General features: G+C 38.2%; 1 protein-coding gene across 1 annotated transcript in view; it reads right to left on the bottom strand.

Moving 5' to 3' along the window:
• Positions 1 to 23946, bottom strand: part of LOC100769167 (vomeronasal type-2 receptor 116-like) — a 29339-nt gene extending 5393 nt beyond the window's left edge. The window contains exons 1-4 of the mRNA XM_035444156.1: positions 23316 to 23946; positions 14582 to 15397; positions 8006 to 8233; positions 6559 to 6682 (exon numbers count right to left, since the gene is read on the bottom strand). Of these exons, the coding sequence (XP_035300047.1) occupies positions 6559 to 6682; positions 8006 to 8233; positions 14582 to 15397; positions 23316 to 23636 (1489 nt within the window). The 5' untranslated portion in view covers positions 23637 to 23946. The remainder of the gene's footprint in view (positions 1 to 6558; positions 6683 to 8005; positions 8234 to 14581; positions 15398 to 23315) is intronic.
• Between the last annotated feature and the right edge of the window lie 405 nt (positions 23947 to 24351).

The following is a 24351-nucleotide window of genomic DNA, read 5'->3' on the forward strand; positions in this document are numbered from 1 at the left end:
CAAAACTTTGTATGGAGCAGAAAGGGTATGGGATATGTAGGGTGTTTGTGGGCGGGCAGGGGAGGAGGGGAGGGAGAGGGAACTGGGATTGACTTGTAAAGCACTTTCGTTTCTAAATTAAATAAAAATTAGAGAAAAAAGAAAAGTAAGGGCCATTATGACATGACTACCTTTCCTCATTGCAAAATAAAAAAGAATCAGCCTTAAAGTAAGGGAGAACCATGCTATAACCCACAGATACAGAGAAATTGATACCACAGTCACTAGAGAGGCTTTACCCAGAAACAGAGGGAAACAGATTTGGAGACCAACAACCAAGTATTAGGCAGATCTTGGGGAGTCCCTTATGAAGAGGGTTAGGAAAGATTGTAGGAGACACTGGTGTCAAGAGTACCAAAATTAAACCCACAGAACCAACTAACCTGAGATAATAAGGTCTCAAAGAGACTGAACCACCAAGCAGGGAGATTTCATGAGACTAACTGAGGTGTTGTGCACCTTTGTTACTTAGGTGTAGATTGGTCTTCTTTCGGGAGTCCTCACAGTGCTAGCAGGGGCTATATCTGAATTCAATATCTACATCTGTGAACATGGTTAAGCTTCTCTTTAATAGGATTTAGAGTCTTTTTGATACAACCAAAGAGTTTTGTAGCTGGATCATGAGGTAGATCTATTCCCAGCTTCATGAGAAACAGACACCATGATTTCCATAGTGTCTGTACATGTTTGCACTCCCACCAGCAATGGAAAATGGTTTCCTTTTCCTCATATGTTTGCCATTAATTAAGTACTGCCCTTTTATTTACTGACTTGGCCATTCTGACTGGTGTAAGATGAAATCTCAATGTAGTTTTGATTTGCATTTTCTGATGACTAAAGATGTTGAACAATTTTTGAAAATGCCATTTTGTCTTATTTGTTTTCTTGATGTTAACTTTTCTTTTGAGTTCTTTACACATTGTATATATTAGCCATCTATCAGATTACTATTCTTAAAAACATTTTCCCACTAAACAGGCTACCACTTGGCACAGATTCTGGTGTATTTGTGGTACAGAACTTCTTTGGCCTCATGTGGAACCACTTATTAATTGATGTTCTTTGTGAACATCTATTAAGGTCTTTGACTGTGAAAATGAGTTCAATTCTACTCTCCACTTTCTTCTCTCTGAGATTCAGTATATCTTGTCTTATATTGAGGTCATTGACCCGTTTGAAGTTGGGTTTTGTACAGGATAATTAATATATGTCTATTTGCATTCTTTACATACAGACATCCAAATAGACCAGCACCACTTGTTCCAGTGTGTATTTCTGGATTATTTATAAAAAATGAAGTGTTCATATGTGGGTTGATATATGTCTAGGTCTTCAATTCAATTCCATTGACCAATGTGTCTGTTTTTATGCCAATACCATGCTGTTTTGGGACTATTGTTTTATAGTAAATCTTGAAATTTTGCATGATGTTACTTTCAGAACATTGTAATTGTTCAGGATTGATTCAGCTCTAAACAATATAAACACCCTAAAAATAAACTTTTTTCCTTTTCATATTGTATATGAAGTTAAAGTTTTTATAATTAAGTGGAAAATAGTGCTGGCATTGTGATGGGGAATACAATATGTCTGTATATTTCTTTTGGGGGTATGGTCCAATTTTTCATATTAATTATACAGATCCATGAGCAAGGGTGATCATTCCATCTTTACCAATAGCTGAAACTATTTACTGTATAACACTGTCACAAGTTTCATTGAAGTTATCCCAAAATGTTTTATTTTTAAGAGACTTGTGTTTATTTTTTATTCAACATTTGTACATCTAATAATGTCTGTACAATAAGTTGTAGTCACACTACTTCCAATACTTGCCTGACTGCCCTACAATAATTTTCCCTTTGCATTGATTTTTCTCTTTTCATAATCATTAATTCCAATTGCAATTGCCTATGTGCATGTGTGTATAGGGAAATGTGCTGTACCTTGGCAAAGCTATCAGGAGACAGAGGAGAAATAACATTCCCTCTACCCCAGCAGCCTTCAGCTGCCCAAGATCTCAGGTATTGGTGGACTTCAAATATTTAACCACACACTGATTACTACTCTTTTACCTTTTATAAATGTTGTAATCCCAGCTTCAGAATATTCTTTTTTATTCCATATAGTTCATTTTTACATGTTTCTTTTTTATTTAAATTCTTTAATTACCTCTCATATTTATATATCCATCCCCCCATTCCCTCACCCTCCAATCCTCCCATGTTCCCCAGGAGCCTCCCTACCCATCCACCGACTTCTCCCCACGGACAGTGAGGCCCTCCATCTGGGACCTTCAAAGTCTGTTATATGGTTTGGGGAAGGGCCCAGGCCTTCCTTGCTGTATCTGGGCTGCAACTGTATCTCTCCATAGGAAATGGGCTCCCAAAGTCCATTTGTGCTCTAGGGTTGAAGACTGGCTCCACTGTTAGAGGTCTCATAGACTGCCTTGGTCTCCTAGCTGGCACCCACATTCAGAATGCTTGTTTCAGTCCAATGCTGTTTCCTCAAGCTTTATGACTAGGGTCTCCATGCTCTCACTATGTCAGGTCCACTGATTCTGCAGGTCTCTCCAGCCCCATCTTGGCTCTTTTGCCCATCCCACCTCCCTCTCCACAAATTAATTCCAGTATATGGTCCAGTGTTTAGTTGTGGGTGCCTATTTCTGCTTTGAACAGCTACAGGATGAAGGCACTAGGAATGGTACCAAGGTAGACATCAATCTCATTATAGGGGAAGGGCATCAATGGCATTTTCTCTACCACTGCTTGGATTCTTATTGGGGGTCATCCCTGTGGATCCCCTAACATTTTCCCTGTGCCAGACCTCTCTCCAACCTGTACTGTCTTCTGCTATCATGGCATCTCCTTTCATGTCCTCCTCTTCTCACCCCTGTCTCAGTCCTCTTGTTCCCCCCTTCTTCCCTTGCCACTTCCTTCCTCTCCACCCATGCTCCATGCTCCCACTTTGTTTAGGGGTTCGTGTCCCCCTCCCTTTCTTTGAGGGACTATGAAATCTTCTCTTGGTGTCCTCCTTGTTTCCTAGCTCCTCTGGCAGTGTGGATTGTAGACTGATAATCCTTTGGTGTATGTCTAAAAATCATATATGAGTGAGTACATACCATGTTTATCTTTTGTGACTGGGTTACCTCACTCAGAATGATTTCTTCTAGTTCCATCCATTTACCTGAAAATTTCAATATTCCATCGTTTTTTTTCTGCTGAGTTGTACTCCATTGTGTAAATGTAACACATTTCTCTATCCATTCTTCACTTGAGGGGCATCTAGGTTGCTTCCAGGTTCTGGCTATTACAAATAATGCTGCTATGAACATAATTCAACATATGTTCTTATTGTGTGAATGTACATTCTTTGGGTATATGCCCAGGAGAGGAATTGCTGAATCTTGAGATAGGCTGATTCCCATTTTCCAGAGAAACTGCCATACTGAATTCCAAAGTGGTCTTCCAAGTTTGCACTCCCACCAGCAATGGAGGTGTGTCCCACTTTCTCCACATCTTCTCCAGCATAGAATGTCATCGGTGTTATTGGTTTTAGCCATTCTGATGGGAATAAGATGCTATCTCAGAGTCGTTTTGAGCTGCATTTCCCTGACAGCTAAGGATGTTGAGTACATTCTCAAGTGTCTTTCAGCCATTTAATATTCCTTTGTTGAAAATTCTCTATTTAGTTCTGCACTCCACTTCTAAATTGCATTATTTGGTGTTTTGGAGGCTAGCTTCTTGTGTTCCTTGTATGTTTTGTTGATCGGCCCTCTGTCAGATGTGGTGTTGGTGAATATCTTTTCCCATTCTGTGGGCTGGTATTGTGTCTTTCTGACTGTGTCCTTTGCCTTACAGAAGCTTCTCAGTTTCCAGAGGTCCCAGTTTTTAAGTGTCGATCTCAATGTTTGTGCTACTGGTGTTATGTTCAGAAAACAATCTCCTTACCAATTTGTTCATGGGTACCACCTACATTCTCTTCTAGGAGGTTCAGTGTGGTTGAATTTATGTTGAGATCTTTGATCCATTGGGATTTAAGGTTTGTGCCTGATGATAGATGTGGCTCTATCTGCAATCTTCTACATGTCAGAATTCAGTTTACCAACACCATTTGTTGAAGATGTTTTCCTTTTTCCATTGTATAACTTTACCTTCTTCGTAGTTATTTTTGTTGTGTTGGAGTTTTCCTTCCAGTAATTTCTGTAGGGCTGGATTTGTGGATATGTATTGCTTAAATCTGGTTTTGTCATGGAAATTCTTGTTTTTGCCATTGATATTGATTGAAAGCTTTGCTGGATACAGTAGTCTGGGCTTGCACATATGTTCCCTTAGTGTCTGTAGAATAACTATCAAGGAACTTCTGGCTTTCAAAGTTTCAATTGATCAGTCTGATGTAATTCAGATAGGTCTGCCTTTATATGTTACTTGGCTGTTTCCTTTGCTGCTCTTAATATCCTTTCTTTATTCTGTAAGCTTGGTATTTTGATTATTATGTGGTGAGGGGACTTCTTTTTGTGGTCCAATCTATTTGGTGTTCTGTAAGCTTCTTGTACTTTCATAGGCATATCCTTCTGTAGGTTGGGGAAGTTTTCTTCTATAATTTTGTTGAAATTTTTTGTGTAACTTTGAGCTGAATTTCTTCTCCTTCTTCTATACCTACTATTCTTAGTTTTTGTATTTTCATGGTGTTCCATATTTCATGGATATTTTATGTTAGGGACATGTTGGATTTGAGATTTTCTTTGGTCGATGACTGTTTATCCTCTATATTGAAATATGCAGTAGTGTGTCCTCTCTCAAATTCCGGACCCTGTTCAGTTATGCCAAACAATTGATCTACAATAGCACAAGACTCTAAAGTGCCTATGTGCTGTCTGCCATCCCAGACCCTTCTGAACAATTGATTTAATTACACCTAGGCTATGTAAACCTCTAGGCTTGTCAAGTGTGTAATACTTTCTTTTGTCCAAATATGCATTGTGTATGAGTATTAGAAGTTACAATAAATTCAAATGCTCAATATATCAACAAAAGATATCATCGATAGGAAAGATCTAGCCAGTATATTATATCCAATACCTACCAGTCTGGAAGAAATGTTTTCAAATGGGAATTACCAAATAAAATTCAGGACACAGAATATAAAAGTGTATATTCACTTCATAGAGTAATTTATAAGGGTTTAAAGAACACACAAACAGTTCAATGAAACTAAGAAGAAATAACACAAGGAGAATAAATACCTTGGTGATGAACAAGTGAACACAAATGTAAGACTGAAATAAATGACACAGACCATCCAACTTGTTCATGGAATTCAATAAGGAAATAGTAAGAGTGAAGAAGACTCAAGGTAAAATGAAAACAGAATTGAAAAGACAAACAGTACAGCTAGAAAAGGAAAGCCTTACAAGTCAAATGAATCATATAGAAGGCAGAAAATTTGCACTCAAAGATAAAATAGAGAATAAAAAGGAACCATAGAAAATTAAAACAGGAAAGGAAATGTTGGGGACTTTGAGAAAACCAGAACTTTAAATTATTGGCATAGATGAGGGATGAGAATTCCAGGTCAACACCTTAGACCAGTTGTTCAACAAGGTCAGTTTCATAGAAAAGAGTTCTTGAAACTAAGTAAGATGCATCCAGACTTATAGAAGAAGCGCAGAGTACACCAATACAGAAGATCAGAAAAGAAAATCCCTACCTCATATCATAATCCAAATACTAACAATGAAAAACAGTTTTAATAAATTTTAATTATAATTTTAATAACATAAAAAGTGTTTTGAAAGCTGCAAGTATAATTTAATACTCCATATAATAATCTTATTATCTCTTCTTATTACTGTCTCTAATTATGTTCCTGGACCCATTTGGTCTTGTTTTCAGTAAAATGTATTCCTCTTTTTCATTAATTGTTGAATGTTTTTTGTGTATATATTCTTAAATGCCATATGTTAAGTCCATATGATATTAACTTTAATATGCCATCAGGGCTGACTGCAAGCCTAGACCTAGATCTACAGGCAGTTGCACCTTCTTTTATGAAGACTTGTATTTCATACTAGGTATGATATTCCAATTGGTAACTATAAATGTTGTAATCTAGATTCTATGTGTGATACATTTAGGAAACAGCTCTACATGTACTTGTCCTGAGTTTATTTTTAAGAAAGAAAAAATTGGATTCATTTATTCAAGGAATACACAGGCAGCCTGTCCATTGGCACACCACACTTTCCCTGGGCAGCATGATCACTCCAAAGCTGTGGTGATAGTGTCATTCAATGAAAGGCAGTTTTAAGGAAGTAGTGATGTAGGTGACACAATCACATGAGGCTTCCAATCAAATGTTCATACATCATGTGGGCATCTGCAGTGATTACTAATGAATGGATATAGGGATGAGTGGAAGAGACATGGAGAACAATGCTGCATCCCAACACAATGGTCACTTCTTAGCTTTATCCTTCTACATTTACAAACAGTTTGGGGAAATGTATTAGTTTTCTACCTGTCTGGTTGGAAATGTGCCTCTCTGGACAAAACACACAAGAAAAACAGCAGGCAGGTCTTCCTTCTTCTGTAAGTTTCCAGAAACCTGGACCACAGCTCTCTGTACATACAGACAGAGGATTCTGAGGGACACACAGAAAAACTCTTCATAAATTTGCACATCAGTCACAGGCTTGAATGTTTTTAAGCTAAACAATTTAAACTTCACGTAGACTATCGAAGTTGTATACAGTTATGTGGCACTGTGAATTCTCTATATGGAGTGTAGAGTTGAAGTTTGCACACTTCCAGATACTAAACTAAAATTTCAAAGTGTCTTTATGGTGAGGAAACTGTGCTTAACCTCTGTTAGCTTTGTAAAATGTCTTTAACAACTGAATATTCCCTCCTGTGAAACAGCAAGCCAGAACTCCTTCCTCGTATGAATTGTGGAACAGTTGAAGTGAGGCAGAAACCAAGTCACTCTAGCTTATCTGTTTCTATGTTTACCTTCCCCAGCCTGTAGACACAACCATTCACTCTGATTCACTTTCCTTGGAAGAGGGTTTGGAAATTGTGGATAGTCACATCTACTCTTGACTCCATCACATGTAGATTTTCTGTAGACACTGAATTATGGTTCATTACTGTTAGTTTCACCTTTGACTCCCCATGCTCAGAATAGTGCCCTGCTTTTTCTTCCAAATGTTTGTGATGTCATCTTTTAGGAATTTATCAATTGGCTCCTTAGTAATCATATTAGGCAGTATACTTCTAACACAAACTCAGCTTGTTAATACTTTTAGAAACTGTGAATGCTAGGAAATATTCTATCCTTCCCTTTGACATGTTTTCTGCCATAAGTTAGACTCTGTTTCAGTTTTATGAATATCTCTATATTAACAGGTACATTTATATACTTGTGTATATATATCAAATATATATGTATATATATATATATATATATATATATCAAAGTGCAATTCAAAAGATTGATTTATTTCAGAATTAAAGACATCAAATTAGACTAAAGATATAGCTCAGTATTCAATGTGCTTGCTGCATAAACAATGAGCTCCTGAATGTGATCTTGCAGAAGGGAAGTACAGAAAAGTCAGGTGAAAAACTGTATGTCTGTAATCCCAATAGGGTGGTCATGGACACTGGGAGAATGCCTGGGGCAAGCTGTCTAGTGAGTACAGCTAAAGCTGAAACTTGGCATCTGGAGAGATTGAGACCATGCTTATAATAATATGAAAACAACTGAGGAAGGTAAAAAGTGCTGACTGTGGCCTCAACAAACACATGAACTCACATGCATGAGTATACACACACAAGCTCACAGCACAGCTAAGAACTTAGAATCTCTAAGTTACTTTAAAATTTCATAGAGGCATTATGCAATCAATTATCATAGCTCTTTTCAGATATTTGATAACATATTAAATGTTGATATTCAGCCAGACCTGATTGAAGTTGCTTGGCCACTTGATCAGAACTTCATTGATGAACAAGCCTTTATCTTGTGGACTTTTGGAGACAAACTCTCCTACTTTAACTACAAATGAATCATGATTATTATATCCCACAAAGTTTTGTATATCATACTTTTCCATAGGATTCTTCTTCTCATCCAAGCATATTTGGTCTCCAGCAGCATTCGTAAATTGAATTTTCCTCAGAAATGGATGAAGCTGAAGAGAGACATCATTTGCATATGAGTCGTGCATACAAATTTCTCACTGATGGTCCCTAAGAGCAATCTTCTTTCTCTCACCCTACACTCGCTTTCTTTTGGTAGAGGCTTCATTTGAGTAATTGTCTCCCCAGTTGTTTCAGTAAGATGAACTTTTCTCCCCATGAAATTAATGTAGGAGTAGCTGAACCTAAATATAAATTTTATATGAAGGGTGGAGCATAGCACATAGTGCAGTATGGTCTTACTGGAAACAAGGCCTTGTGTCTCTCCCCAGCATAAAACAATCCTGATTCTAATTCAAATAAAAAAGTTGAAAAAAAGGAAAAAAATATCTACAACTAGAAAATATCGATGTTTTCAGAGTGAAACTAGAGTAAGAATGGAAGCAGCACTATGTCTATGGCATTATAGGTGCTAAGATATTCGTCTTCCTTATGTCAGTCAATGAACACATTGTATGGTTAGCTAGGTAGATAGGTGTACATGTATATATAGAGAGTTTCTTGACAAGATAATATTAGGAAAAATTTATGCAAAGCTCCAAATTCTTGAAAATGAATAATAATTAGTGCCAGGAAATTAACAACTGAAGCCGAGGAAGAGAATTGATTTTGTTTAAAGAGAAATTACAGATTGCACACATGGATTGTGGATCTCTGGTCATATTAACTTCCAAGAATTCCCCTCCAGAATTTTAATGCAGAAGAAAGATATTATCATAAAATCGTTGTTTTAACTCATAAACTGAGTAAAATATTAAAAACTGTTGTGGAAAAGGTCTTTGAGTTAATTCTAAAAGGAAAATTGAAACTTCATCAATTAGCAGGAATAGACCCAGCAGAAATTGTGATACCTTTTAATAAAATGAAATTGCTTAATTATAGGCAGAAAGTGTGCCATGGCAAAGAGCTTACAGTAATCTCGGGAGAGATTAACAATAAATATTCCAAAAGCAAGAGAATTCAAATTATAAAGAGAGCTAATTGAATCCTTCCTCACACTGTACTAGAAACACCAAGAAGTAGAGCATCTACATTCTATACTGGTGCAAATAAATTTGGAAAGGTAGCTTACAAATCAAAAACTTAAGTAAAATGTCTCTATATCCTTATAATTCTGCCCCAAAGTCAGAATCATATGCTATTCTCCCGGTATTAATGGATTTTACAGAACTTTTCAACAGTTACTGATTTGCAATATGCAAAAAGATTTGTTTTGTATATTGAAACCACTGAATTTATATCAGGTGATACACAATTGACTTTATTATTTATTCAGGTAGAAGACTTAATTAGGAATAGGAATCATCCCATATGTCTAACACATTTCTGATCCCTTATGGATCTACTAGGCCCTCTAGCACAAAGCAATGATGAAATTGATCAACTATTTAAGAGGAAATGTTCTATAGGCCTCAGAATTTCATAAAAAAGCCATGTCAATACCTAACGTTTGAAAAAAGACTTTTCCATCCCATGGCACCAAGCCAAGGACATTATTAAGAAATGTCCTACTTGGTCTTTATACAACCAAACACCACTACCTGCAGGAAGTAACCCCAAAGGGTACTCAAAGGGATTAAATCTGGCAGATGGATGTTTTACATTTTGTAGGAATTGGAAAATTAAATATGTACACCACACCATTTATACCTATTCAGGTTTTCAATGGGCACCCTCTTTGAGTTGGGAGAAGGCTGGTTCAGTAATTACACATTTGCTAGAAGCTATGGCCATTATGGGTATACCTGTTCAAATAAAGACAGACAATGCTCCAGCATATATCCCTAAGAAAATAAAACAATTTTTGCTTATTATAATATGAAGCATATTATGGTATACCACACAATCCTACAGGGCAGGTAGTTATAGATAGATCAAATCAAACTCTAAAGGAAACTCAAAATAAACAAGAAGGGATAATAAATACTCTCAGAAATGTGTTGGATAATGCTTTATTAATTTTGAATTTTTAGATGAAAATGAGAACAGAACAACAGCTGTGGAGAGGCATTGGATAATAGAAAAAACTATGGAATTAAATCTGCCAGTATACTTTAAGGATGTGTTGATCTCAGAAAGGAATCCACGATACATGGTAGGTTGGGAGGGGTTTTGCTATTGTTTACAGAGGAGAAGTAAAGCTATGACTACCATCAAAAGTGATAAAGATTCTATTAGAACAAGAGACACCTCTTAGTTAGAAGAGATGACAGTTCCTCAAGCATCATGGACATTTAATCTGAAATAACCTATAAAACTGCAATGCTTTTCATTTGATCAGATATAATTTGCCAAAATAGAGCCTCCCCAAAATTAGTGATCGGGAAAGTTTTTGTTTTGCCTTTTCAGGGGAAAAAGTCTAATGAATCTGAAATTTAATGGAAAAAATGAGGCATCTGAAGAAAAAGGACAAATCATCAAGAAAAAATGTCCCAAGAAAAAGAATAAATTGGCTTATTGGTATATCAGATTCCAACACGATAAAATTACATATATCTTCCCAAATATTTATTTCTGCATTTCCCTACAGATATGTAATTCAAATTGTCTTTTTGTAGTCCCAGTTAAATTAAAGATTAAAGCAGATATTGGAGTTGGGAGTGTGGTTCTTTCCTTCTCTAATTCCAAGCAATCTTGTTAAAGTAAAATCCAAAATCTTTGTCTCACCTGATATGGGACATAAGAAAAACAAAAATTAAGTGACCATTAGTATTGCTACTAATCTCATAGTCCTTTGGTTTTGTTTGAACTCACTGAAGCTTCTCTTGAGGTATAAATGCTATCTAAAAATGTATAAGATATATCTGTTTGTATTTTTAATTTTTAGCCATGATATTTATGGTCATATTCAGAGTACTAACAAACTTTAGAAAAGGGTATCATCTACATTCCTGTACAAGATTTTGGTCCTGAGTCTCTAGCAGCTTTCTGAGGTGAACCATGACACAACCTAACAGCAACAATTGAAGTCTCCAACAGTATGGGGCCCCACCACGATAATTCTACCAGGGCTATGATAATACCACTAAGATGACAAATGCCAACTAAAGATTGGCTTTGGTCTACAAGGTGGCTACTAGCTGAGGTGATCCAGCCTCACAGACACTGCTCAAAACAATTTCAAGGTAGCTAGCTGAGATGATCCCGCCTCATACACTGTTCTAGCCAGAACTTGAGACAAGCCCTGCACTTTCACATTACACAGAGACTGGACAACAAATAATAGAGTTACCTCTCCCAGGGCTTGACAATTAACCATAATTTTTCATTTTAGGCTCCCCTAAAGATGCCATAACCTACAGAGAGCAGGAAGCAATTTAAAAACATGATATCCACATTCCAAAGGGTTGGAGTGGATGGCTTTTGGTTGTTCATTGGGTTATGGATACTTGTTGTTGTTTATGGAAATTGGTTACAAGTAACTATTGATAATGGTCAGGGAAAAATCTAAACAAAAGAGATTAGAATCAGGTTCTTTTTTTGAAAGAAAAAGGGGAGTACAATATGCTAGGATAAAAGGAAGCTTATTGAATCTACTTCTAAAAAGCAATGACTAGTTTAAATATTTTACATTGTTAGACTTTTATATATTGTATTCAAATTTTAGAATTGATACAAATTCGAGATTAATTTTGTTAATACATACTGTTCATATATTTCTAATCTTATTCAAGGTTTGGACAAAATGTTGTGCAAACAGGACGAAAAAGAGAGTGACTGCCAAAACTTGCAAAGACAGGGTGGATCAGCCCTTCAAAAATTCTGCTTCATAAAAATGTCTATTAAATAGGTTTCCTGCCATTTGTATTGTTGCTGAATTCTAGCTTTAATGCATGGTGGTCTGATAAGATACAGGGGGTTATTTCAATTCTTTTGTAATTGTGGAGGTTTGCTTTGTTGCCTACTATGTGGTCAATTTTGGAGAAGGTGCCATGTGGTGCTGAGAAGAAGGTATATTCTTTTGAGTTTGGATGGAATGCTCTATAGATATCCGTTAACCCCAGTTGGGCCATGACTTCTTTCAGATCCTCTGTTTCTTTGTTAAGTTTTTGTCTGGTGGTCCTGTCTAGTGGTGTAAGGGGGTGTTGAAGTCTCCTACTATAAGTGTGTGTGGTTTTATGTGTGGTTTGAGCTTTAGTAATGTTTCTTTCACAAATGTGGGTGCCTTCTTATTTGGAGCATAGATGTTCAGGATTGAGATTTCATCTTGATGGACTTTTCCTGTGATGAGTATGAAATGCCCTTCTTCATCTCTTTTGATTGATTTTAGTTTAAAGTCCATTTTGTTAGATATTAGGATTGCTACACCTGCTTGTTTCTTGAGGCCATTTGATTGGAAAATCTTTTCCCATCCTTTTACTCTGTACTGTCTATGTCAAATATTATTGTTATCCATAATGCCAAAATTACATTGTACACTAAACATTCAGAGTTCATCTTTTATTTATCTATCTTTGACTGAATGAAAAGTTCACTTGACTTGTTCAGCAGCCTTCCTGATCATAACCTATTTGAAAGTGAACATCAAAGCTCATGAGCTTAAGTGAGTCCTGAGATTATAACAAGAAGGTTTAAACCCAAACATATCCACTTATCACTAATAGATGAAGATATGACCTAGGATCATGGGCACCAAGTGTGTTCTAACATTTAAAAATAGAAGCACAATTTGGTTTCACAATCATTTTATCTTATTTTAGAGTAAATAATCTGTCCCAAGCCATTTATTTCTTAGTTACTTTTGAGTCTAGAGCATGATGTTTTTATTTTCCACAAAGGTTTCTTCATATAGTCTTGCTTGATTAAATATATAGTGTATTTTATGTAAAACTGCTAATGTTATATATGGTGACCAGGTCTCTTCCTGATAGCATTAGACATATTCCAGAAAAATGTAAATTGTGGTTATTAAGTTTGCTAATTTTGACATTAATTACCTTTAGTTATCTTCCAGAATTTCATCTTGTACTAGAAAAAGATGTGTTGAAACATTAACAAATTTAATGTCTTGAAATCAATGCTGCAAATCCCCAAATCATGCACCATAATTGCAGAGAGATACACATCCACAGTGGCATAACCTCCTTTTGTCTTGCTACTAAGAGCTGTGAGAGTATACATCAGGGGACAATTATCGTTCAGCAGCTTGGCCTATCAGAAGCATGATTCCCTGGTGAGGAGCCAGACTTGGAAAGGTAGTGGAATCACTGGCTGTGGAAACCAGTTACTCCAGTCTGTAATTTCTCTCATGAGTCACTTCAATTTTTGTCTAGTAACAGCTTTGGGTGTATTAAAAGTGCTTGTGCATTTACCTCACAAAAATATTGCATCTACTGGGCATGAAGACAGCTGTGGATAGCCAGGAAGATGATTCTTAAACTGTACAATTTTGATGAATAGAAAAAGTACTAGGATATTTTACATTACTCAGACTGACATAGGATTTCCAATCACAAAGACAGCCTTTTACAAAACCAGGTAGTTTTGACTTCAGAGCAGATTCAAGGCAGGTTGGTTGCCCCTGGAGACAAAAATCTGGCACTCCCTAGAGGCAAATACATGATGTCATTTTTCTCAGGTGTTGTTTCACAATTTCAAGGCCAGAGATCAAAGCAAATTTAGTCTCTATGAGCTCCCTACCACTCAAGGTCTGGCTAATTATTTGTTATTGATAAGTCTTGATTTCCAAAGTCATTTTCTACATGGGAAAGTGCTACAAGTATGGGTAAATGAGACATTGTTAGCCTGAGTGAAACTATGTGACTTAACATGGCTTATGAATATGGGTTGGACCCTGAAAAATAAAATACAATGGGCCAGTGTTTGGCTGTGAGGGAATCAGAAGGCAGAGGCAGGGGATGAGGCAGAGGGCAGAGGCAGAGGCAGCAGAGGCAACAGACAGGAGTGTTAATGAAGAGGTAGAAAGATAGTAGCAAAAGGGGGGCAGAGGAAGAAAGGAGAGAGGAAAGCAAAGGGTATAATTAAGTAGAAAAAAGCTGCTGAATATAGCATTGGGAGGAGAGGCAGATTTTTCACAAAGAATTTTTTAACGATGAAGTAAAGAGACATTTACCCACAGAAAGCATCCCTGTTTCCTTATTTTCCCCCTCAGACAGAAAAGTCTAGTAAACCTCATGTAAGTATCTATGCTAGATCCCCCCACCTTCATGGATTTCCTTATTTACCCTGGTTCTGACTGGGGGTTGGACCCTAGAAGTAAGCAACCTTTTGCATTATTCTTTTCATTACAACATGAAAATGTGTTGTGTGTTTGATCTCAGTGAAGTACCTACTAATAATATAAGTTCCCAGTGTCTTCTTTCTTTATGAGGTGGACTTACCTGCCAAGGTAGAAGCCTGTCCTGGTTTATGTCTTTGTGAGAAGCTATTTCTGTTTTACTCAAAAGCATTTCATGGAGGGCATGGGCCACTGCATACACTGCATTCCATATGGAAACGCTGGGCTCAGAAGTTATCATCACAACCTTTATTTCCTGTTTATTCTTTAGCGATATATTCAGTGGGCAGAGTTCTTTACTTCCACATAGCAAAGGAGAAGGTGAGCAGTGAAAATTGTCCAGCCAGAATTTATGGAAGTAAATATCACTTGGGTACTGTGAGGGTGTAAGTGCCTCGATAAAGTGCTTGAAGCCAGGGATATTTCTCTTCTTTGAAAATGAGAAGCTACCTTCAAAAAAGGGCATCAAACCAATCCACTTATAAAATACAGATTGTAAATAAACAAAGTTGGGCTTTGCCATGATCCACATCTTCTTTCTCTTTGACTTAATTTCGTTTAGTATGTAGAAAATCAGGACATCATCTATATCCCCATAAAACACATACACATTTACTTTTGTATGTTGGCTCAAATTCACCACCCCAACCCCAAACAGAAAATCCATTTTTTTAAAAGTTGGTATTTTTTCTGTAAAAGCCACACAGATATCTTCTGAAGCAAGCTCTGCTGTCAGGTCAGAGAGGAACTCCTTTCCATTTAGGTCATCAGCCACAATGAGCCCCACCCACTTCCAGCCAAAGTGCAGCAATAAAAGAATCACCCCTTGGGTCAGAGCTTTTTCTTGAGGAGAAATCTGGTACAAGGATGGGAATGTATCTTTGTCACTTAGCACAGAATGAAACAATCCATATGTGACCTGAAGAAGCAAAGAAAAAAATGTTATTTTGAGTTTCTAGGTTTTCAGGGATCAGACACTCCCACAAGCAATGGAGGACTGTTCCCCTTTCCCACATCCTCACCAGCATAAACTGTCACTGATATTATTGTTTTTATCCATTTGGATGAGTATAAGATTGTATCTCAGAGCTGTTTTGATTTACATTTCCCTGATGGCTAATGCTGTTGAACTCTTTCTTATGTGTCTTTCAGCCATTTTAGATTCCTGTATTAAGAATTCTCTGTTTAGTTTTGTACCCAACTTTTTAATTAGATTATTGGTATTTTGGTGACTAGCTTCTTGAAGTCTTTGTATATGGAAAGCAGCCCTCTGTAAGATGTGGGGTTGGTGAATATCTTTTCCCATTCTGTGGGCTACTGTTTTGTCTTGTTGACTGACTGCTTTGCCCTACAGAACATTCTCAGTTTCAGAAGGTGCCTTTTATTAATTGTGAATGTCAGTGTCTGGGCTACTGGCATTGTGTTTACAATCCACATCTCCAGAGAATCTCGAAACAATGAGGACCCTAAGAGACACATCTATGATCTCCCAGAGAAGGGGAAAGACACTAGAGCTCCTGAACAACTGGAAGCATAGGTTGTAGGGAGGAGGGAGGTAGGAGAAAGTGCAGTGGAGGAGGGGGGAGAAGAGCATGAGTGATCAGGTAGATTAGTCAAGGGATGAATAGAGAAGAGGAAGAGAAGAGACACCTTAGTAGAGGGAGCCATTTCAGGTTTAAAGAAAAATCTGGGTCTACAGAAATGTCCAGAGAACCACAAAAATGAACCCAACTAAGAATCTAAGCAATAGTGGAGAGGCTACCTTAAAAGGCCTTCCCCTGTAATGAGGTCTATGACTACCATAATTGCCATCCTAGAGCTTTCATTCAGTAGCTGATGGAAGCAGAAGAAGAGATCCACAGCTAAGCACGGAGCTGAACTCCTGGAATCCAGTTGAACAGAGGGAGGAGTGATGGAAAATGTGTCAAGACCATGCTGTGAAACCCACAGAAACAGCTGACCTGAGCAAGTGGGAGCTCATGGACACCAGACTGACAGCTGGGGAACCAGCAAAGGACCAAAACAGGCCCCCGCATGTGGGTGTCTGCTAGGAGGTCTGGGCCTCTGGTAGTGGAACCAGTATTTATCCCTAGTGCACAAATGGATTTCTGGAGCCCATTCCCCATGGAAGAATACCCTCTCAGCCTGGATTCACAGGGGAGGGCCTAGACCCTGTAACAAATGACTAGATAGACTTTGATGATCTCTCACTGTAGGCCTCACCCTTCCCGGGGAATGGATTGTGGGGTTGAATGGGGGTCAGTGGTGGAGCATGGGAGGATGTGAGGGCAAGGGAACTGGGATTGGTATGTAAAATAAGACTGTTTCTAATTTAAATCAAATTTATAAAAAAATGCTGAATCCAACACACACACACACACACACACACAATTTCTATTGCAACTTCATCCACATTCTGTTATAATGTTCTTCATTATTCTTCCATGTGGTAAAAGTTTCCAGTTTATAGACTCTTCCTTCCATCTCCACCACCACGATCTCTCCCGAGCCTTACTCCTGTCTAAGGCCCACATTACCCCAGCATCTCTCTGGGCCTGGGACTGCATTGAGTGGATCTGCCCAGACAGAGAGAACCTCCCTGAGTCTGAAAATAGCTCACTCGTCCTTCCCCCTCCACTATCCTGACCACTCTTGAATGAGGAGACTACCAGGAGAGGAAAGACCTTCCATAGCTGCACATATTGAAGACATGGCCAACACTTACAACTAGGTGACAAAGGGAGATATAGAGTCCCCACCTGCACCCACTGGAAGAAGAGATGAGAAGAATGCAGAATAAGAACACACCGAACAACAGAAAGACCAATATGACACCACCAATATCTGGGCACTCCAACCAGCAAGATCTGAAAGACACAACACATAGGAAGAAGAGGCAAACTTAAAAATCTACTTAATGAAGATGTTTGAGAGTCATAAAGAGGAAACAAGAAAATATCTTAAAGAAATGGAAGGAAGAACAACTAAAAGAATTAAAAAAATTAGTAATTGTCTTAAAAATCTAAAGATTAAGCAAGCAAACAAGTGAAGGAAGCACTTGAAACTGTTCAAGGCATGACCGATGAAATGGAAACAATAAAAAAACACAGAATGAGGGGATGCTGGAAATAGAAAAGCTGGATAAATGATCAGAATGTAAGGATGTGAGTATAATCAATAGAAAACAAGAGATGGAAGGGAGAATCTCAGTTGTCGATGACTCACTAGAGGATATACAGTAATCCACCAAAGAAAATCTCAAGTCCAACAAATCCCTAACACAAAATATCCAGGAAATATGGCACACCGTGAAAAGGCTGAACCTAAGAATAATAGGTATAGAAGAAGCTGAAGAAATACAGCTCAAAGGTACAGAAAACATATTCAACAGAATCATAGAAGAAAACTTCCCCAAACTACAGAAGGATATGCCTATAAAAGTAGAAGAAGCTTACAGAACACCAAATAGACTGGACCACAAAAAGAAGTCCCATCTTCACATAATTATCAAAACCCCAAACCTTCAGAATAAAGAGTAAATATTAAGAGCAGCAAAGGGAAAAGGTCAAGTAACATATATAGGCAGGCCTATCTGAATTACACCAGACTTCTCAATTGAAACTTTGAAAGCCAGAAGATGCTGGGCAGATATCTTACAAACACTAAGGGAACATGGATGCCAACACAGACTACTGTACCCAGCAAAGCTTTCAATCATTATAGATGGAGAAAACAAGATATTTCATGACAAAATCAGATTTACAGAATACATATCCAACAACCCAGCACTACAGAAAGTTCTGGAGGGAAAACTCCAACCCAACAAAATAACTGCTCTCACAAAAACATAGGGAACAGATAATCCAACTTTACCAAACCCAAAACGAAATATTAGGGTGAAATTCACACACAATACACGACCAACAATAAATCCAAAAGAACCTAGAACCAACAATCAATGGACACCAATATGCCTCAGTGTCAATGGTCTTCACCTGCCTATAAAAAGGTACAGGCTAACAGAATGGATATGAAGACAGAATCTGTCTGCTGTATACAAGAAACATACCTCAACTTCAGAGAAAGGCGCTACCTCAGAGTAAAGGGCTGGGTAAAGATATTCCAATCAAAGGGACCCAAGAAACAATCTTGTGTATCAATCCTAATATCTAACAAATTAGATTTCAAGCAAAAATCAATGAAAAGAGATGAAGAAGGGCATTTCATACTCATCACAGGAAAAGTCCATCAAAGGGGTGGGTACCAGGCTGGTGAAACCCACAGATACAGCTTGCATGACCAAGGAGGAGCACATCTACCCCAGACTGCTGTCTGGGAGGCCAGAGCAGGACAGTTCCAGACCCTTGAACATAAATGTCAATAAGGTGGTGTCTGCAGTCTATGCGGATGCTGGTAGTGGATCAGTATTTTTCCCAGTTGTAAGGAGGGGATTTGATATCCCATCCCACCTGAATGGATGCTACCTCGGCCTGAACACATGGTGGAGGGCCTAGGCCCAGCCCAGGATGATATGCTGGACTTTGGGTAAACCCAATTAGAGGCACTAACCTGCCTGGGAAGAGGAGGTAGGATGGGTGGGGGCAAGTGTGGAATTGAGTGGAGGGTTGAGGGTAAGGGGAGGGAGAGAGAGAAAGGATTCACATGTGAAGCAAGCTTATTCCTAATTTGAACTCATAAAACCTGTGGTTAAAAACACAGATGAAGTCTCAATCCTGAAATCTATGCCCCAAATACAAAGGCACACACATTTGTAAAAGAAATATTACTAAAACTCAAACTACACATAAAACCACACACACTTATAGTAGGAGACTTCAACACCCTGATTTCAACACTAGACATAAACACCAGACAGAAACTTAACAAAGAAACAAAGGATCTAATAGAAGTTTTGACCCAATTGGGATTAATAGACATCTATAGAACATTACATCCCAACACAAAAGAATATACCTTCTTCTCAGTGCCACATGGAACCTTCTCTAAAATTGACCACATACTTGGCAACATAGCAAACCTCCACAGATACAAAAATTGAAATAAGCCCCTGTATCTCATCAGATCACCATAACTTAAGATTAGAATTCAACAGCAATACAAATTGCAGGAAACTTACAATGTCATGGAAATGAAATAACCCACAATTGTACCACTCCTGGGGTGAGGAAGAAATAAAAAAAAAGAAATTAAAGACTTCCTAGAATTTAATGAGAATGTAGACACAACATACCCAAATTTATGGGATACTATGAAAACAGTACTAAGAGGAAAGTTCATAACATTAAGTGCCCACATGAAGAAACTGGAGAATAGTCACACTAGAGAATTAACAGAACAACTGAAAGCTTTAGAGCAAAAAGAAGCAAACTCACCACTCAGGAGTAGATACCAGGAAATAATCAAACAGATGGCTTAAATTAGTAAAGTAGAAACTAGGAAAACATTACAAAGAATCAATGAAATAAAGAGTTGGTTCTTTGAGAAGATCAACAGTAGCCCTACTACACATCGACAATAAGAGGGCTGAGAAAGAAATCAGAGAAACATCACCATCTGAGTCTTTAAAGAAAGAAATTAACAAAGATACCAGAAAATGGAAAGATCTCCCATGATCTTGGATCGGTAGGATCAACATAGTAAAAATGGCAATCTTGCCAAAAGCAAAATACAGATTCAACACAATCCCCATCAAAATCCCAGCACAATTCTTCACAGACCTTGAAAGAAAAATACTCAACTTTATATGGAGAAACAAAAGACACAGGACAGCCAAAACTACCTGTACAATAGGGGAAATTCCTGAGGCATCACCATCCCTGAGTTCAAGCTCTTTATAGAGCTTTGGTCCTGTAAACAGCTTGATATTGGCACAAAAATAGGCAGGTAGACCAATGGAATTGGGTTGAAAACCCTGATACTAACCCACATACCTACAAACACCTGATTTTTGACAAAGAAGATAAATATATACAATGGAAAAAGGTGAGCATCTTCAACAAATGGTGCTGTCATAACTGTATTCTGGCATGTAGAAGACTTTGGAAAGATCCTTGTCTATCGCCATGCACAAAACTTAAGTCCCAATGGATGAAAGACCTCAACATAAATCCAGCCACACTGAACCTCTTAGAAGAGAAAATATTAGATAACCTTGAACGAATTGGTACAGGAAACTGTTTCCTGACTATAACAACAGTAGCACAGACATTGAGATCTACCATTAATAAACTGGACCTCCTGAAAGTGAGAAGATTCTGTAAGGCAAAGGACACAGTCAGCAAGACAAAACGACAGCCCACAGAATGGGAAAAGATCTTCACCAACGCACATCTGACAGAGGCCTGATTTCCAAAATATACAATGAACTCAACAAGCTAGAGACCATAACAGCAATCAATGAAATTAAAAAGTGGGCCATAGAACTAAATATATAATTCTCAACAGAGGAATCTAAAATGGCTGAAAAACATTTAAGAAAGTGCTCAAAATCCATAGCCATCAGAGAAATGCAACTCAAAACAAGTCTGAGATAATATCTTACACTGGCCAGTATGGTTAAAATAAAAAAAACACCAATGACAATCTATGTTGGAGAGGCTGTGGAGAAAAAGGAACACTCCTCCATTGCTGGTGGGAGTGCAAACTTACAAGACCACTTTAGAAATAAGTATGGTGGTTGCTCAAGAAAATGGCAATCAGTTTACCTCAAGATTCAGGAATTCCTCTCTTGGCCATATACCCAATTTATTCGTGTTTATACAACAAGGACATATGTTCAACTGTGTTCATAGCAGCATTGTTTGTAATAGCAGAACCTGAAAGCCGCCTATTTGCCCCTCATCTGAAGAATGGATAGAGAAAATGTGGTGCATTTATACAACGGAGTACTACTCAGCAGAAAAAAGCAACAGAATCTTGAAATTCACAGGCTAATGGATGGAACTAGAAGAAACCATCCTGAGTGAGGTAATCCAGTCACAAAAAGACAAACATAGTATGTACTAACTCATATATTAATTTCAGACATAGAGCAAAGGATTAGCAGCCTACAATCCTCTTCACCAAAGGAACTTTGGAACAAGAAAGACTCTAAAAGAAAATTGCATGGGCCCCTGAGGATGAGAAAAGGCAGCATCTCCTGAGCTAATTGGAAACATGAGTGTAAGGGAGAGGGAGCTGCCAGAATGTGAGGAGGACAAGAAGAGGGGATAGGAGGAAACGGAGGAGCTGAAAGTTTGACTAGGGGGAAGGATAGAGGAGAGCAGGATGAGAGACATCATACAGAGTGAGCCATTATAGGTCTGAGGAGAGATCTGGCACTAGGGAGATTTCCAGAGATCTACAAGGATGATACCAACTGACAATCTAGGCAATGGTGGAGAGGCTACCCTAAATGCCCTTCCCCTATAATGATACTGATGACTACTTTATATGCCATCCTAGAGCCCTCATGCAGTGGCTGATGGAAGTAGAATCAGGCACCCATATCTATACACTGAACTGAACTCTGGAACAGTTACAGATAGGGAGGTTTGAAGATCAAAGGGGTTGGGCCTGGCTCATGAGCCCACATAAACATCTGGCCTGTACAAGGGGGAGCACATGGACCCCAGACAGATCACTGGGACACCAGCATGGAACTGATGCGGACCCCAAGAATGTGGGTGTCAGTCAGGAGGCCTTGGAAATCTCTGGGGCCTCTTGGAGTAGATCAGTACTTATTCCTAGCATCGGAATGAAATCTGGGAGCCCATTTCACATAGAAGGATATTCCCTCAGCCTAGACACATGGAAGAGGACCTATGCCCTATTCCAAAGGATATGACAGACTCTGAAGCCATCCCCAATAGAATAACTCACTCTCCCTGGGGAGCAGAAATGGTATGGGATAGGTAGCGTGTTAGTGGGGGCGCAGGTGAGGAAAGGAGGCATTGGGAACTGGCATTGACATGTAAAACAATCCTTCTAATTTAAATAAAAATGGAGGGAAAATGAAAAAGAGCAAGGAATGAGGATCTGGGGGCACATCACCAATAATTGTTTCCTCATCCTTCCCTAATGATAGATTTAATGAAGTCATCACCCAGCATCTAGTGTAAAATGCGAGTCTGTGAGAAAGACAGAAATAATCATGTATATCATGATTTCTTAATTTAGGATGCAATATATATGAATTGTTTTACTGAGTGACAGTAATCAGTGTTGCACTATATGTTTTTCCAATCTTGATTAATTACCAAGCATGGGGTCTACCCTAATGCTTTCTCAGTTTGTAGTGATGCTTGCAGATGGTTGCTTTGCCTCAGTAGTGCTTTGTAAGAGCCTATTGTGGGGATATCGCTAAGTGGATGTTCTCTGTGAGTGCTACTCAGAGATCTGCTTTCCTGACAGATCATAATTTCCTTGCAAAATTTTTTAGTAGTGATGCCCTTGAGGATTGTTCCAAATTTATTTTTATGTCCTGGGTTCTCTCTTCCTCTATATGTCCATTGTTGAATACTGGATGAACTATGAGATGTTTATACCCTATCTTGTGTAGTTAGTTATATGACTAGTGAGCAGCACTTATCTATGAAGCATCGTGGTACATCTTGCCAATGATAGAAGATAGAATCATGAATACTACTAAGTGATCTCCTTAGGAAACCAAGCATTTACTGCTTATGTTTTCACCACATTCATCCCACCATTGATCATAGCAGTATGCAGATAATTCATTCACTTCTATTTTAAATCAAAGGCAATAAACAAGTAACTCAGTTTTCTTTTGTTTTGTATCCTACATGACTGTGGATATCCAAATTTTACAAACTTACTTGTGGAATTTTGTAGAGTTCCAAAAGAGTTCCAATTGCAGCAGAAAATTCAGGCCTGATTCCCGCAATGATTCCAAGCGCTTTGTGTTGAATTTTGCATTTGTAGTTAGGAATAAACTCACTCCTTGCAGACAACCACATCAGAGGGCCCTCTAAAGTTCTTCGGTGAGAGTGAAAGGCATTGAAGAGGTGGAATCCCAAGGTTACATTGGGAAGCAGGTGGGCATCCTTATTGATCTCTTCAATGGCAAAGTATAAAGTCAGCAAATATTGGTAGTTTTTCCATTTCCCTCTAAACAGGAGGGACAGAATGATGAGCATAGTTAGGGTATTATTGTTCAGAAACTCGTAACAAATTTGGGATATTAGAGGATTTTAAGCCCTGACCTCTTTACTGACATGTAAGACTAGTGTGAGTGAGCCCCTGGCAGCTAAGGAACATCATGGAATGACTCAGGAACTCTCAGATTTGACATATACTTCAGTATTGGTTTCTGGAAGTGCATAGTGTGGATTGAAGTGTCTTTGTCCTATGGTTGCTGAATACATGGTGCTTATGGTGCTTATGCTACAGGGTTATTCATCAAACACTAAGATAAGGAAGAGTCAATTTTGTTTTCTCTAGAATGTGAAGAAGAACTTCATAAACTTTTATTTTGTACTGGAATGATCTTATACTCAAATTCTATTTTATATTGGAATTACAAACAAGATTGAATTACATGACAATCCCAGTTCCCTTCTCCCTCTTTTCCTCCCCTAACACTCTCCCCACAGCTAAAAACCCTACCTATCATTTCTTCTAATCGACACCTGACTCAACATTTCTGCTCCTTCATGACCTCTGCATCTTTCCTTTTCTACCCTTCTCATTCTCGTAGCTCCCTCCCCCTTTCTTCCCAAGTTCTCAATTTGCTCAGGGGAAGGTGACCCTTTGTCCTTCACCAAGTTGCAGAGTTTGTCTCTTTTAGGGTGCTCCCTGTTTACTAGTTTCTCTGGCAGTGTGGATTGTAGGCTGACAATCGGTTACTCCATG

Source organism: Cricetulus griseus, chromosome 4, assembly GCF_003668045.3.
Source record: "Cricetulus griseus strain 17A/GY chromosome 4, alternate assembly CriGri-PICRH-1.0, whole genome shotgun sequence".
Classification (NCBI taxonomy): Eukaryota; Metazoa; Chordata; class Mammalia; order Rodentia; family Cricetidae; genus Cricetulus; species Cricetulus griseus.